This window comes from Catharus ustulatus, chromosome 5 (genome assembly GCF_009819885.2).
Source record: "Catharus ustulatus isolate bCatUst1 chromosome 5, bCatUst1.pri.v2, whole genome shotgun sequence".
Classification (NCBI taxonomy): Eukaryota; Metazoa; Chordata; class Aves; order Passeriformes; family Turdidae; genus Catharus; species Catharus ustulatus.
Genome location: NC_046225.1, coordinates 67,553,408 through 67,570,428, shown reverse-complemented (window position 1 = coordinate 67,570,428; position 17,021 = coordinate 67,553,408). Strand labels below are relative to the sequence as shown.

Below are 17,021 nucleotides of genomic sequence, written 5' to 3'. Positions count from 1 at the left end.
GTCAAAAGAAATCAGTGAGGCTTAATTATGACTTGCATGGGTCAGTCTAACTTGAGACTCTTTTCTGATGAAGATGAGAGTAGTAAAAAACCTTGAACACATCTTACAGAGTCTTAACCCCAGAGATATGTCATTTTCATTTTGTAAATATAGAAACAATAAAAGATGTGTACCTGTCCACTTCTGGTGAAAGAGTATGGCAGGAGCCTAATGGGAATTCAGAATTCCCAGTAAATAACACCAAATCTTACCTGAGCACATAAACCAGATTTAACAATCAAAATCATGATCCTAGATTTGTACACATAATTTTCCTCCAGTTTTAGGTACTCCAATACTTCTGGATGTGAATGTTGTTAGGGTGTGAATATCATTTGGGTTTTACATTTGTAGGTGTTCAGAATCAGCACACCTTGAACATAGAGGTTCATGTTTACCATTTAAATCTGGTTTGATGCACAGAAAGTAAATTTGAGCTATGTGATTAGAGAGCAAGGAACACAGATAAAATGAATCTTTTCTTGCTACTTTCTTCTTCTATACAATAAAAATAAGGTGCTATTGCTGTCTGTTTCTAGACTATCTACCTTCTCACTCAGTCTTACTGTTGATTTATTTCATTAGAGGTGTGACTTTTCTAATTCAATTTACATGAGGATAGCATCTGTTTTTAGGAGCTCACTAATGCAGTTTTTCAGGTCATATGAAACCCCAGCTTCCCCTCAGCCTCAAAACTCTAAATTTTGTCTCTAAGACAATGGTCATAGCTTTTAATAAAACACCATTTTAATAGAAGCCTGTCTCTTTTCATTAAAGCCTTTTAGTGTCTCTGTAGCAATTGCAACGCTTCTTTATTATTAGAAGGGAAACCATCAGGATTCCTTATCTTCTTTTAAAGCCACTTGGTAAATAATCAAATGCCAGTTCTTTGCACATGTGGGTGTTGGTGACAACATATGATTTTTGAATGTACCTACAACTAGAAGATGATAGGATGGCACAAAGTGCCTTTTGGTACTTCATGCATGAAAGATTTAGGAGCCAGGAGCTGTACTGGGAGTTCTTTCCTTGTCCAGTTTCTCAGCTGACCTGCTTGTGCTGCAAGCTGAAAGCATGGAGGCATTTGCCTTCAGACAAAAACTGCAGTGCAAGGTGTTTTGGCTTCCCTGTCCCAGTTCCCTGGGTTAAGCAGCCCTCTGTGTCAATTCTGTTCTTTCCTCTTGTACCTACACTGCTTTTTGAGAAAAATTTGTATGTGGGAAAGAAAGAGGGAAAACTTCCTCTTAAGGTGAACCCAATGGTGGAACAAGCACTGGTGACTCAGTAGAAAAACAAGAGATTATAAAGCAAACTCAGAGTTGATCTTATGAGTGTTGAAGTGCAGGAACTGAGATACAAAACCAGGTAAGTGTTAATTGATAGTGATGTGTGAACTGGGATTGCAAGCTTTCACACCAGCTAGTCCATGTCCTCCTTGCTCAGATTTGTGTGAAAGAGTAGTGTTCAACAATGTTTTCTAGTTGTGGACCAGAGCAGAGAAATTAACACATTCGCTTTTCCCCCGGAGAAAAATATTTGAAATTAGTTTCACTTGAAGGACATTGGGACATTGAAGAATTTGTCCCATAAATTAAGAGAAATAATAAATATAAATGAGGTTATTCTGAAAAACAAAAAAAGAGTCCCCCCCCAATTTTTATTTTATATTCACTTTTCTCTTTATATCTTCTGTTTTTATTTCAGTCTTTTTCAGTAAATCCTTTGAGTATTTGTAAGCCCCAAATTCACTTCAGCATCCCACACATAGTCTGTGATGTTGAGAAGGAAGGCAATTAATCCCTGTATGTTTTAAACTGCTTAGGAGTCTTTCTTTTTTCATTGCCTAAAGTAATAGTCTTAAAAAATACACCCAAAGGGTAGATGCATTGTTCCTTTGAAGTCAGTGGCAGTTTTCTCCAGGTGAGGATCTATGCCAAGAGTACATTTTAAACATACCTGGTCCATTTGCATCCACTTTAAAATTAATTTATACTGCTATGGCAGGAGCAGTTTGGGAATGAGAATTGGGACTGCTGTTAGACATATAATATCCTCTGTGTCATGATTGGCTAAATTAAGGCCATGCCTCAAATAAATTTTCCCCCAGCTCTTGGTTGTATGGTTATAGCCTGTGGTTGCAGAATGGTTGAGGTAGTTTCCAGCTGGATCCATTAACCAATATAGGGTGTGTGGGTTTTTTAGGTGGTTTTTCCCTTGTGTTGCTGGGTGTTTTGGGTTTGGGGTTTTCTTCCCAAACTTAGTTTTCAAAAAGATGGGTAAGCTCCTGCAGATTTGATAATTGCTAGGTGCTGTCCAAGGATGGATTTTGAAGAAAGGAGCCTTTCAGTATCAGAATGTGATCACAGTTTGGCTTAAGTGAGTCCTGTAAGATACTTGTTTTAGAATAATTGTCTTAATGATGTATTCTTCACAGAAAATAAGCAGTCCACTCAAACAGTGAGTTTTATCTGTCTGGGCTTGAAAACAATTGGAATAATTCTGCAAGCCAAATAAATCCTACTTTTGTTTGCAGTATAAGGTAATATTTCAGTGTAGTGTTGATGATACAAGGCAGGTACACTATTTTGGGTGTGTTTGTAACTAGGAAGATAATTCTATGGAGATTGCTCAGATCCCTGTAGTTTGGCTATTGAACTGAACTAAATTCTTTAAATATTTCTGAAGTAGGACAAGTGGGAAAGGAAGGCACCCTCATAGACAGAAAGTCCACCAGCAGCAAATATGAATTTCAACATGAGAGTGCTGGGAGGTTTTGTAGTTGCTTTCAATTGTTGTCAGTTCTTCCCTCGTTTGCCTCCTATGTTCTTTTGCACTCTTATTGCATTGTGCTTTAAATTGCCTGTAAACTCATTGTGGCAGGAAACATGTCTTCCTGTGTTTGTACAGAATTATGCACAATGCCTGCCTTTTTGTCCTTTATTTAATGAACTGTAAGGAGAATGCATGTGGGCAAGTTGGAATCTTAAATAATTACATTTGCTAAATAAACACATCATGAGAAGTCAGTAATTGATACATGCTGCTGCTTTGCTTGTTTCAAATATGGCAGTTACAATAGAGGTTTCACAATCAGCTTAAAGGAATTTTATTTCTTTAATATCTGTTGCACTCTTAGTGTACTATCATGCTAAAAAAATCCTTGTTTGTTGACTGTAGAATTGCAGTGTTGGTGGTTTTTTTCCCCCTCCTAAACCCTGTTAATTGGCTGCTTGCAGACATCTCGAAATGTATCCAGAGATGTTACAATGTTTGACTTTGAGAACAGTAAATAAATTTTTGTTCAAATCAGTTACAGTTACTTGAGTTGATAGAAGCTTTCCATTCCACACCTAATTGGTGAAGTGCAGGGGCTGTGCAGAGTGTGTGCCCTGGCATTCCTGCATGTGCACATGATCGCTGGAGCTGGATAGAGAGCCCATGTGAAGAACCAGTTGTTCGAGTGGTTATAGCTGTGGGAACAATAAATGATTGTGCACATAAACGGCACAAATGTTCACGTAGAGAGCTGGGCTTTTAACTGCTTGCTGTGTTATTGCCTTGACAGTCAGATGAGCAAGAGCACTCGAGTATTACCTTGTTGAAGTCCAACTCCATGTACTTCAATCCAGGAGTGTGAGGACTATTATCTTAGAAATGCCATAACGATCTGTAATCAATAGATATCTTTTGTTTATTTATTATACTACTTGCATTTTTGCTTTTGTTTGCATTCAGAAGTACCTTGGCCTTTGTAATGCTGATGAGTTAGGTGCTAACCTTGTGCTGAAACCTGAGTCTTCAGCCACGTGATTCTCACAAGTTTACTGAGAAGTGACCAGATTGTGTTTCTCATATGTCTGGGGAAAAAACAAATAAAAACAAAACCAACAACCTTTCTCCATAGAAATGTGTTGCCACTCTGTTTAATGTAATTGTTAAGCTGTGGCCGGGCTTGACTTGATACAAGCTTGTATTCTGTCAAAATACAATTTGATACAAGTTGTATTTTGTTAAAAAATACATCTGACCTGTAAAATGGAGACGGTTGCTGTGAACCCCCACAGCAGTATCTTAATGAGCTGTCTCTAGAACTGGAATCATGACAGCCTTCCTCAAGTCATGGTATGTGTAAGCTTGCCTTCTAGTCTGAACTTGGTGCTATTCCAGTGTTTTGGTCTGATCTGAGCAGCTGAGGTATATTAATTCCACACTGTTTTGTGTCTTGAAGGTGGATCTTACCCAATAAGGTCATAAAATCAAAATTTGTTACTCAATGGGCAGTGTTTATGAATGTCTGTATAGCATAAGGCCATAGTTAAACAGGAATGTTTTGGGTTTTTGTAGTGAAAGGTTTTAATCCTTACTGTGAGTGGTTTGAAGGAAAATATGTCTGGAACTAGGAGAAGATTTGAATTCATGTGAGTTTTAAATCTATTAGGAAACTTGCCTGCAACTGTCTCTGCTGTGGGAAAGACATATTTTAAGGCAGTTTATGTACCTGGTTTATTTTCATGTGTCTGAGTGTAGATGATGTAGAGCTCCTGCATCAATTGTTTTGCATTTTTCCTTGAACCAATTGGTTTGATTTATACACTAAAGGCGTGCTGTAGGTTGTCATCTTGTTGCAGTCTTAGGGTTTCGCAGTTTATCTGGGTGTGGTCTAGTACGAATTTCTCAGCTAGTATCTGACAATCTGGTTTGTGGAATCAGTTTTGCAAGAATGAAGTTGTAGCAATCATGCACCCCAGTGCTACAGAGCTGCGTGCTGCTCAGCCTCCCAGTGCTTCTCAGCCTCTGAGCTTGCCCTGTGCTTGCCCTGCACAGGCAGGAATGCTGAGGCACAGGGGTCCCCACAAAACTCCATGCCACCATCTCAGTGTCAGTGCAGTAAAGTAGGATTCTGCATGACAGAATCCACATTTTTTTGTCCCAAGGAAAACTGACTTAATAATGTTTGGTGAACACTGTGCTCGCTGAAATGACAGTCTGTAGGTCAAATCTGCAAGGAAGACTTCTGTGGCTCGTGAGGACTTAAAACATATTCTTTTTTCTTGACATAAGTTGTGACCACAGCAGTTTCAGTTTTTGCAACTAGTTGTGGTTTTACTGATGAATAAGCTAACTGCATTGCCTTACATAATTTTTTCAAATATTTCTCTGAAGGTTAAAAACAAAAAATTGAAATAAATCATCTAAATATTTTGCCTGTACCATATTCTAGTGCAGTGATCTAACTGAATTTAGCATGTATCTTTTTAAGAAGCAAAAATGGGGAAATAGATAAATGTTGAAATTGTAACTCTAATAAGTCATTTGGGGAGAAGGAAAAGGCGAGGTTCTTGTGTACCTGAAAATGCAATTGAAATTTCTCCTCGCTGAACGGTGCATTGCTGCATTCTCTTTGTACAAGATGAGTCGCTTCAAGCTGGACATTGCTCTTAGCTGTGATTCCATCTGAAAGAGGCAAAAGCAGTAATTCATCTGAACCACGGAGGTCAGCCAGAAAGCACCTTAACCTAATGGCTTTCTGGCTTTTCTGTTGGAAAGTGAACTGTTGGTCTTTCTGGAAGAATTTTATCTGAAGTGTTTTAGAATGAGATTCAGAATAGAAGCTCTGAAATCAATATTAAGACACTTTCAAACCACAACTGTTATAATTTGATTTGATACTTCTTTTAAACTGCCTCAAATGGAAAAGGATTTTGCAATTAGGGAATAACATGACAAACAAATTGGCCTCCTGTCATAACTTTTACCAGAAATGGCTCTTTACATTACAGGGACCTACAGACTTTTACAGTGCATTTGCTGTAAAATACAAGAACATTCAGTTCAGAGAAAAGTGAGAGCACGTTGATTTAGTTGGTACTGCTAAGCACTTGATTCTTGTGTATCATTAATAAATTATATGTAACCTTTACAGACTTCTGTAGGGTGGTGAATTCAGTAGCACTCTAGCATGTGTTCTTTTTGTAAAATGAAGTTTACTTCATTGTAAGTAACAGGCCAAATATTTAGGCAAAATATAGAACTTCTTGTGTTGGACTTGTAGTAAAATGCGCTAGTGATCCTCTCCTTGTTTTTGGGGTTGGGATAGGTTGGGTTTTTTCTTTGACAGTGCTTCAGAACATGGTATTTTTGATATATATCACAGTTCATTTTGCATTTTCCTAACAGCATTGTGAGTTTGGGGTCAGTTTATCATTCTTGATCAGTACTGATTGTATGGTGTCATGCACAATTGAGTTTTTGTGGGCAGTTTCTAACAGAAGAAATTTAACTTCTTGCAGCTTAGTGTAATTTTCAGTTACATGGCTAAACTTGACACTTCTATCCATTGTTTTTCATGATCACGTAACCCATACCCAGGCCTTGTTATTCAATATATGTGTATAGACTATCTATGTTAATATTCCTTGATTTTCTTCGTGTTCAGTTCTCTTAGAAGGGCTCTATGCTTTGTGTGATTTGTTTTTCTTCAAGCATATATTCAGCTTCTTTTAAGATCAAAAATATTTTATTAAAATAGTCACAGTTTTTTAAATGATGTTGGTAATTACAGCCTCATTGTTAGTCCTGGTACTGCTTGAAACATGGGATGGGAAGTAGAGTCCATATTTTGTGTTCTAAAACTTTGTGGAAGGCAAATGACCTGCTAAGCGATTATTAGAAAATGAAGTTCATAAGAAGTTTGGGGTTATGTAGAGAGTAGGTGTCAGTTGAAAGAATGTACACAAGCCAATATTTATAGGTGTTTTATTCCTTATTTTTTTACCTTCTTAGGGATACTAGAGTTGAGAATGTTTTGTTGCAGCAACACAGTAAGATGTCAATATTCCTGTTAGCAAGGATAGTGTAAATTTGGTATGAACCAAGGTACACTTGGCTGGGACTGGTCTAACTGCACTGATGGAATGGCTCAAGAAGTTGTATGGTTGAGTAAAGAGGGGCTTTAAAAACACACATCTTGTTATTCTGAAGATGTTAGTTCCTTTCACCCTAACAATTTAATTCTGAAAGTTTGGTACCCATTGCTGCTTGGTTTCTATTCAGGTTACATTGGGTAACTCCCTTCCTTTTTGTCCCATTGTGGTTAACAGCGTGCACTGCTTTGCTACGGTGAGAAAGCTACTGTGCAGATTTGCTGCTGCTCTGTCATGTGGAAGTGCATCTGATCATATCACTTAGTAAAATCTTTTAAAGTCTTTTGCAGCACTAAATTACTCTCCTACAGAAATGTTTTGGATCTGAAAGTGTGTATATGTTCCTGTCTGTAAATGAAAATTGGCCAAGGTGATGTGCTGGAAGTCCAGTGTAACATAGAAAATACAGCTCAGATATATTTTTTTAGAAACTGAGAAAAATACTGTGGTAGTTTTTTTAAAATCAATACTCATTCAACACTGGTGCTGTGAAACCTGAAGCACTGAAAATACCTAAATTTTATAATAGCTAAGTTCTTCCTGGTATCCTTATATGGTTTAGAGTAAATAATGTGTATTTGGGCTATGCCCTCTCATTTATTAGTGGGGTCTACTCTTACTATTATTACTACCCTTAAAGAGAGAACATTTATCTGTAATTTTATTATGCAAAAATGTGTTTAATGACTTTGTTCTTGGTATTGTGTTACTCAACGTTATTTTCTTGCATTCTTTGCCATGGTTGAGAGATAATTCTCAAAAATTTTTTTTGTTCCAATTTCAATGTTCCAGTTTTGTTTGTGATTTTCAAAATACCTAGATATTTGTCTTTTCTCTGCAGAGATATTCTACATGCACAGCCAAAGTGTGAAATATTTGTCTTGGAAAAGACTTTACATGAAATATGAAACAAATGCACAAAAGTTCTTGTATATCACATTTGTTATTGGTTTGGATATCCTTGTAGATGGATTTCTTTCTAGGCATGAGAAGTAGTTTGACATATCTATGTAGAACTGACCTAATTTTATGCTGTTAATGTTATGTTCAATTTTACTCTGACACAGTATTGTGTTTTACATTATTCATGTTTTCTTTTAGGCAAACGGAGTGGGCGCAGTAAAAAATGGAAAGAGATGCTGAAGTTGCCCCCTGTCAGTCACTGTGAGGGTATTCGGTGCTCCATTGGTGAGTGTCCTGTAGAATAAAGCTTCTCCTTTGACAGACAAGGGGAAGAGTTTGGTGCTGTTAATGGAAAGGATTCTGTCTTGCTTCTGAATGCTAAATAGCAAAAAAGAAAAAGTTATTAAACTTCCAATATGATGGAGAACTTATGAGGAAATAAAATTTGTGAGAAGATTGAAAACTGTATCACAGCTCCTTGTTTTGTTAAAGGAAACTGTTCCTAAAGAATAGATTTACCTTGAATTAGAAAAAGGAATCATTTATAAATTGATGGTAATATATTTTACCCTTTTTGTTAATGTCTGGTAATAGTTTTTTAACCTTTTGTGTTATCTTGTATTCTCTCTTTCCAAACAATCCTGTTTGCTTTGGTATTGCTGTTTCACAGTGTGGTGGCTTTCTGTACCCTAACCTAAATTAACCTCAAACATATATTTCAGTGTGTTTTTAGTAGACAGGATAGTCAACAGAGCACAGATGTGATGAAGGGTGTTTAATTATTCTTTGAGATCGTTGCATATTGTACCCTGGATAAATACCTTAATGTAAAATCTTCATGTTTTAGTGATATTTTTCTGACCCCAAATGAGAGTAATGACTGTAGTGCTAAAAAATTAAAATAAAGATTTTTTTAAATTTTTTTTTTCCCAGAAAGAGACTATAACCAGCTTTGTGACAAACAGCCAATAGGAAGACTTCTCTTCAGACAGTTCTGTGATTCCAGACCAGATTTGAAAAGATGCATTGAATTTCTGGATGCAGTGGTAAGCAGTGAGAAATGGATGGTGGTGATCAATAGGCAGTTGTTTGTATATTCTTGTATGTAAATATTTGATTTTTGTGCTGGTTTTTCTGGGATAGCTAATTTTCTTCATTGTAGCTCATTTTGTGCTGTATTTTGGATTTTAAACCACGATAATGTTGGTAACAAGGATGTTTTAGTTCTTGGTGAACAGTGATTGCACAGTGTCAAAGCCTTTGTGTTCATGCTGCCCTAAAAGTGAGGAGGCCGGTGGTGCACAAGAAATTGAGAGTGGATATAGCCAGGACAGCTGAGCCCAGGGGATAGCCCATAGCATGTGGTGCTGTGCTCAGCAATAAAAGCTGGGGGAAAGAAGAGGAAGGGGGGAAGTTACATGAGAATGAAGCCCTGCTTTCCTGGAAATAGCCAAATATCTCCCTACCAATGGAAAGAAATTAATTTCTTACTTTGCTTTGCTTGTACCTGCAACTTTGCTTTATCAAACTGTCTTTATTTCAAGCTGCCAGATTTCTCACTTCTGACTTTCTGGTTATTTTAGTGGGGGGAAGTGAGTGAGTGCCTGTGTGGGGTTTAGCTGCCTGCTTGGTTTAAGTCACAACCATTTTAATTTTCTGTATATGGTTCTGTTTCCTAATGCTGCGTACTTGAAAAAACATGGTGTGATCTACTCTTTGCTGACTAAAGCTGTAACTTCTGATGGATATCATAAGACTGTCTCTGTTACTTAGAGGAAAATGTTCAGTGTTTGCAATAAAGTCTCTGCCATCTTGGTATGGTCAGAGCTACAGAAATGGGCATGATGGGAAAGAGGGAGGTAATTTTAGGAAGACGTGCTACTTGGCTTCAAGGGCCTGAAAGAATGCCTGTATTATGAGTATTACTTGCTATACTCAGGCTTCAAAATGTCATAAACATAGACTTAAAAATGTTGCAACTTGCATGGAAGCCCTAGGCTACACTGCATGTGCTAATTAAAAACAATACAGTGGAGATGGAAATTAAGAGAACTGTCTATGGAAGAAGAAAAAACAACTTTTTGAGACTAAGGGAAAAGGTCTTGAAATATTTGCATCTTGATATCTAATGCTGAAGAACAAGGGGAGGAAGGAAGTGTGCCCACAGCTATATTTTGCAAAAAATCCTCAGCCCAAAACCCTTTGGGGAGGGGGAAAGTAATGAGAAGATTAGGCAGGCACAAAACAGCCCTTAAGAGGAGAGAATAACAGCTCAGAACTTTTGATTCTTTGTTCCTCACAGTTAATCCAAGAGCAATAAGATACGGCCTCAAACTGAGACGGCTGCTGAAAGAACAGATTTTCTCATACCAGCCATTTTTGTTCTTACATGCAGAGAGCAAATGACCAAAGAAGATAGAAGTAGGGTAATGCTGCTGCCTGCATGCATCCCAAACTACAATATTGGAATGCAAGATGGCTTTGGAAGAGGCAGGGTGTAAGGAATGTACATGGAGTTATTGCTGTGCCTCCCATTGCACTCTGGCTTCCCTCCCTTTTGAGAGTGAAAACTGAGGCACTAGATCAGCTAAAAAGGAATTTGAGTGTCAAATAAGTGGAATTGTTTATATTAGTCAATGAATCTGCATGCAACTGGGCTTACTCTCCAGGTGTGTTTCACTCTTGGGACTCCCAGGAGCTGTTTGAGCACCAAATTCCAGAGAGTAGATTGCCAGTTGAGACTGAAAGGATTGAATGGAAATCCAGAACAGTGGAGCTTTCATTCCTGAAGTGAATATAAAGCAGAGCCCTTAATGACAGCTGTGCATGTACCCTTAATGGTTACAACTTCTGTACACATTTTAATCTTTATATCTTAGATAAGGAGTAGCAGAATCTTTGGCAGCACAAAAGATAATGAATCTAAGGCATGTCTGTAAGGCAGGTGCGTCCTTGCTCTACAGGTGTCATTTTCAGCTAAAACTGTGTCTAAGAAGTAACTGTTTTTCACTAACTGAAAAATTTGAATTGTTTTGAAATACGCAACCTATAATGTTGTGTGGATTGCAACACTTCTGTGAATTAACGAAGACTGGTGTAACTGAGATAATCTGATGTAAGGGATGGTTTCACAATTCACTTTTATTCGTTGTTTAACCTCCATTTGAAAAATTAGGATGAATGATTCTTTGGAATCATTGTAACAAGATAACATTTATTTGGTGACTCTTAAGATCTGGAACTTAGCATCCTGTCTTGATCAAGGATGTGAGATTAAATACTATCTCTTACAGATGGCTCCTGAGACAGCCTGATTCCCTTTTGTGGACTTCAGCAAGCTTGTTCTTTTGGGGGCTGAAGGGTTTTTTTGGTTGGTATTCTTTATAAGGCAGTACAGGAAGCAAAGGCTGAGCCTGTGTTTTTACCTTGTCTTTTGCCAAGTTTAGCTTTTTAAATTGTTAAAGAAATTTTAGACTTAACCTTTTGGAAAAATAAAAAATCCCCGAATGAAATGTCATAGCCTTAAAACTTTGCATCTTAGTTAATAAAGTTTTCTGACTCTTTTACATGAAGCAATGTGATTTCAGCAGTGTGGTTATTTCAGGAATCCAAAATCAAGGTACTGCCAATACAATGCTCTCTGCCCGTACTGAATACTGAGTCTGGTAAGCTCCACTTCTTGGTAAGGTGTGACCTAAAAGTCTGGAGTCAGCTTGGCATTACAGAAAGAAGAGTTGTGAAATAACTGAATGTAAGTGATGGAAGCTAAAGTGAGGAATTAGAGTTATCCAATCCAGTGACTCATTTCACTAGCTAGGGACAGGGTTAGTCACATATGAAGAGGAATGGGTGACAGCCCAAACTTCCCTGTATAAGAATTATTTGGAAAGGCCGTCTCAAAATTCCATTTAAATTACACTATCCACTTAAAACAGCATGCCTAAGTATTTGTATTAAATTAGTGTTGAAGGTGCTAAGTACACTGCTGAACTTTAGGTTGATAAACTTTTCTGAATTGCTTAGGTTGCTTAGCAGTTGCAGAAGAATTCCTTACCATGACACTTTTTTTGTGGAATTGAACAGCAGAAATAATGGCTTCCATTTGGATTGATGGATTTGAGTAGTGTGCTGAAGTGGGTGATACCATAATGTCTCAGTAGAAAAAGATGTTGATGACTTAGTAGTGAGTCAGTGTGGATTAGTTGTCATTAATGGCAGAACTGGAAATCAGGGATTCTGTTATTTCCAGTATACTATGTGTGTGTGGTTTTGATTCTTGAACTGTCATTTTTTAGTGTTCCAATTTTCTTTATAAAGGTAAATAACTTCTGATTAGATCAATTACTTGTCATTTCCAATGATGTTTCTAATGATTGTTGACCCAATGTACCCAATTGTTGTTTTGTTTGATACAGTCCTCCATTCTGGATGTCTGCCATGTATTCTTTGTTCTTAGGTGCATGCATTTTTATCCTGAAATATGAAATAAGCCCAGCTAACAAACCTAATACGCGTTGCTGTTTGAGATTGCTCTTTTCTAATTCATCTTTCCCCAGATTTTGAATTGACTTTAAATGTTGTAACTTCTGATGTCTGCTTCTAGATTATTTCATAAAATTACTATTAATAGTAAGTAGTTCCTGGAGTTTTTCTGTAGTAGTATCTGTGTGGTGATTTGTTGGTTGTGGATTTTTTCCATAAGTAGTTACTTCTGGAGCTCCATTCAGCTGCCAGTTGTTTATCTGCAAAATGCACTGTGTTGCACAATTCTTTTTCTACATCTCAGTACCAGATGTTACTAAGTCAAAAACTTTCAAAATTTGTATCTACTCAATTTTATCTTTTCCAAGAATGATGTTTTGTTTAGATCTCATATATAAGCATGTAGAAAGTAGTTTTATCCTGGTTTTACCCAAAACTGTAGCAAAGAATAATACATGAAGGGAAAAATGTGCAGTGAAGAAAAAGCTGATTATTGGACTCTTAATTATTTTCCATCTGGGTCATGCTGTCCTACAGTACCACATAAATACTATTTCATTGTAATTCATCTTGTTTAACCTCTAGGATGCAGTTTCTGTAATTGCATTTATACTAATTGTTAGGTTTTGTATGTTTTCCAAAGATTAAATTCCGTATGCTTTGTTTTTTTCCTTAGGATTGTTCTTCATATATACTTCATTATTTAGTCTTCTGTTCCTCTTATATTATGAGTTTTGTATTATTCTTGATCAAATTTACCTATCATCATGTAAAAGATGCCAAGTGGCTCTGAACATAATATAATTTTGATTCCATTCCACAGGCAGAATATGAGGTATCTTCAGATGAAAAGCGCATAGACTGTGGCCTCAAAGTTTTAGAGACGTACTTCACTAATGGGGTAAATATATTGTACAAGATTTTCCAAGTGCTTTTTAAGTGTCAGATAAATAAAGAGATCTAAGTGGTTGAATTGTTTTTAGTAAAGTGACTTTCAAACTTCATTGATCCCATTTATGTCTTTCTGAGAGGTGTGCTGCCTTCTAAAATTCTGCTCAGTCAACTTGAGCAGAGAACTTGACTGATCTCTGCCTCTATAACTACTACAATGACTACTACTTCTATAACTACTACAATTTATTCTCCATTTAACACCTGAAGAAAACTTAAAAACAAATTAACTCAGGGTATTGTAGTCTGAACTCTTTTAGACTCCTGTGTGGCCTTGCTTAGTTTGCTGTAAATTTTCAGAATTGCTGTAGGTTTTCACAAAGTGAAATGCTGTTTTCTTTTGAAGCATTCTGTTACTTTCAGTTTTCCAAGGTAATCATTAATAGCTGATTTTTTTCATTTATCAAGAGTCTTTTTTTTTGATATACAGTGGAAGCTTTTCTGTGGGTATATAATTAGATATTTGCTTTTTATGAATAGATGCTCCTTCTGCTTCTCTTGCTTTGACCATCTTATACCAAAGGTCTTGAAGATGCCTTAAAACAGATAAAATCTGAATTTGCCACATCTTTTTGAGAATTTCTTTGGGACTACCATGAATCATGTACATGTTTTAAAACACCTCAGATTTCTTTGGTCTGGTTTGAAATAGTTTCCTAGCCTGTGTTTGTGTCTCTCTTTCCATCCTGCCAAGCCAAAGAGGTGACTTGCTTTTTGGTAAAAGACTTGTGGAAAGAAAAAGAAATTTGACATTGCCAAGTTTGTCCCCCCCAGATACTGAAATAGTAAATAACTGAAAAAACTTTCAGTGCATTGTTCTCTAACAAGAAATAAATAAAAATTTTGCTCAAATACAACTTTCTTGATTTTCTCTTTAGTCAAACTGCTCCTTTCCTTTTTCCATATCAAAAATTTTAATTTATCTTTGAATACAAAACTTTTAGTTTTTCTATTGATTTACATGCTTTCATTGTTGCTTTCCTTTCTTTTTTATTATGTTAAGTCTGCAGCACACTTGCCAGAAATACCTCAGGAAACAGTAAATGAATGTAAAGCAAGACTGGAAAAGAACCCTTCTAAGGATCTTTTCATGGACTGTACTAGGTAAGTTAAAATGCTAAATTAGAGAATTACAAGAGAAATTTGTGTGCTTCTAAGGAAAGAGAAAGATGAAGTTGTTACATCCAGAAGTACTTAGTCTCTGAAATGAGAAAAATAAAAAACTTGGAACAGATATGTTAAATCTGAAAGATGTGATTTAGATGTTTGACTTTTGCAGAACTTTTTCTTTACTGCTGCTTTTGCATAAAATCACACTGTTGTCTGCCACCAAGAATTCTGTACAATAAATGGTATTTCTCTTTATTGTATTCTTACTTTTTGGGTGACTCTCTTCCATGATGAAGGTACTCAGAAAAATATGAAGTTATAAGTTGAAGCTTGAAAGGTTTCTAAACAATGTTAGACATTTAAGGTTCTTGAAAACAGGTTTAACTGAGGCCAGCACTTATGTGCCATTAAGATGGCTGATTAGAGGATTGCTTTTGATAGTTAATATAAAACAATACAACTTGCTTTTGTTCTGCAGTCACGAAGTGATATTTCACACTGTAGTAGCAGGGGAGGCTTTTCTTGAAGGCATGGTACGTGTTTATGAGTGTTACATGTCTTTCTAAAGCCTTTATGTTTCTAATATTTCTGGTTCTTCAAGGCATGCTTGATCATGTCTGAAGGATGAGTACAGGTTTTGTCACTGCTTGGGTCATCTCCCTGGCAACAGAAATAAGCATGCTTTGTAACAAGCTGAGATTATAAGATTGAAAGGGCTATGTGAGAACAGCTTGTAAAACATGTCTCAAATGGAGTGTCTCATGTAGGTGATTCCCTTTCCCCTGTCTAATAAATACCTTGCTACAGTTTGAATTACTTGTTTCCCTCCCACCTCCATCTTGGTGTGTTTCTTAAAGGGAATGATAAGGTGCTTGATGTTCAAGGTTTGGTTATGGCACTTAGTACTTCAATTTCAAATCCTAGGGAAAAAATAATATTTACCAGTCTCCAAAGAGTGTGTGAAACCTTGTAAATACTTTCAGAGGTCATATTTGCAGGGTCATACATGAATAAAATAGCTGCTGAGAAGCTAATGTTTAAGTGGGTTTGAAGACAATAAAAATGCAGAAGTGTCAAGTTCTGTAAGCAGCAGTAGTTTGGCCTTCACAAATGTATTGACAGGAGCAGTTGTCTAGAACAGGCACTCACTATGTGAGACATTTAGGTTAAAATCATTGTAGAGCACACTGTTTTTCCGCCTACGGCTTCATCGATATGTTTAAATACGTCTGGAGATTGATAGCACCTCCTGCTTCAACAGCTTTTCCAGAATAAGATGGATTTTATTTTTCTGTTATTTTCCTTCTAGAATTGTCCATGAGTACCTAAGCAAAAGACCTTTTGAAGCTTACCAGGAGAGTGTGTATTTTTCCCGTTTTTTACAGTGGAAATGGCTGGAAAAGTAAGTTTGTTTATAATGTTTGCATTATAATTTAGCTTTGTTTTGTGGCAAATTTTGATTTTTATGCTGGAAATGCTGTAGACCTGAATGCTAAATGAGATTGCCTAAGAAATTATGATCTGAAAGACAAGATGATGTTGATGGACAGCAAGAGAACCAATACTCCAATTGAACTGTCTGTAGCCTTTAAGTGGTAATCTTAAGTCTTTAAGTGGTATTTGGCAAGTTGGCTGTCAAGCGTGCAGTGGAATACCAATCTTTCTTGGGACTACTATCATCCCTTAGTTTCAAACTTGGTCTAATTAGTGGTTAATAAACAGATTAATATAGTGTTATAACCCACTGGGTGATTGGATAACTACTGGGGTGGTACAGATACAGATCTAGTAATAACAAGATAGCAAGGTATATATATATATCAGAATCTAGTTTGGACTTTAAAATCAATACAAGATGAGTGTCCAGACTCTTTTGGAAGGCTGAAGTTGTTACAAATTGATTAAAATTCAGCCCCCTGGGTATCGTGATCACATATTCAAACAAAAAACTTCCAATTATCCAATGTGTTTATTTTACTGAATTGTAAAAGCTAGTAAGAAAGTTACTCAAATTTTAAACTAAATGAACCTCCACTGTTGTCCTGAGAATAAAGCTGCAGTAACAGTGAATGCTCATTTAAAGCAAGACACAGGAAAATCCACTACCATGTAATAGCCCTGCATTGACACATTTAAGAGAGTTTTAGCCCAGTGATCAACAGCTCTACCACTTCCAGTTATCTGCTCCTCCTCCTCTGCATCAATACCTTAACAATGTGGCTCTTGAACTGCTCTTGCATAACACAAGCTTTCTTTTGTGAAAAAAACAAAGTGAAATCAGAAATGGTTGACCTTTTAAATGCCGCATTTTAAGCACAATCCCATTGAAATTAAGTCTGCATGTCAGCGTGTCAATTAAGGGAGGCAACAGGAGGTGATAAATGGCCTGTGATGAGATCACATAGGGCTCTAAGTGTGGGCAGCAAAGGGCCGAGCTGACCAGCTTTTTTTCCTGCCATCGGCAGTGCCTGGTGACCACATGAGGGAGCCCATGTTTCTTTGCAGAGCACCCCTTTCATTTGAAATTCAGCTTGTTGTAGTACTTCTACATGAGGTTAAGGCAACATTTGTTCAGAAATATGTCAGAATAGAGAGGAGAAAATGAAGACAGAC

At 36.8% G+C, this 17,021-nt stretch overlaps 1 protein-coding gene across 2 annotated transcripts in view; it reads left to right on the top strand.

Moving 5' to 3' along the window:
• Positions 1–17,021, top strand: part of GRK4 (G protein-coupled receptor kinase 4) — a 41,346-nt gene that overhangs the window by 2,472 nt on the left and 21,853 nt on the right. For both annotated transcript variants that reach the window (XM_033060476.2, XM_042779284.1), the window contains exons 2-6: positions 8,064–8,150; positions 8,799–8,911; positions 13,171–13,248; positions 14,302–14,402; positions 15,718–15,810. In XM_033060476.2, the coding sequence (XP_032916367.1) occupies positions 8,064–8,150; positions 8,799–8,911; positions 13,171–13,248; positions 14,302–14,402; positions 15,718–15,810 (472 nt within the window). The remainder of the gene's footprint in view (positions 1–8,063; positions 8,151–8,798; positions 8,912–13,170; positions 13,249–14,301; positions 14,403–15,717; positions 15,811–17,021) is intronic.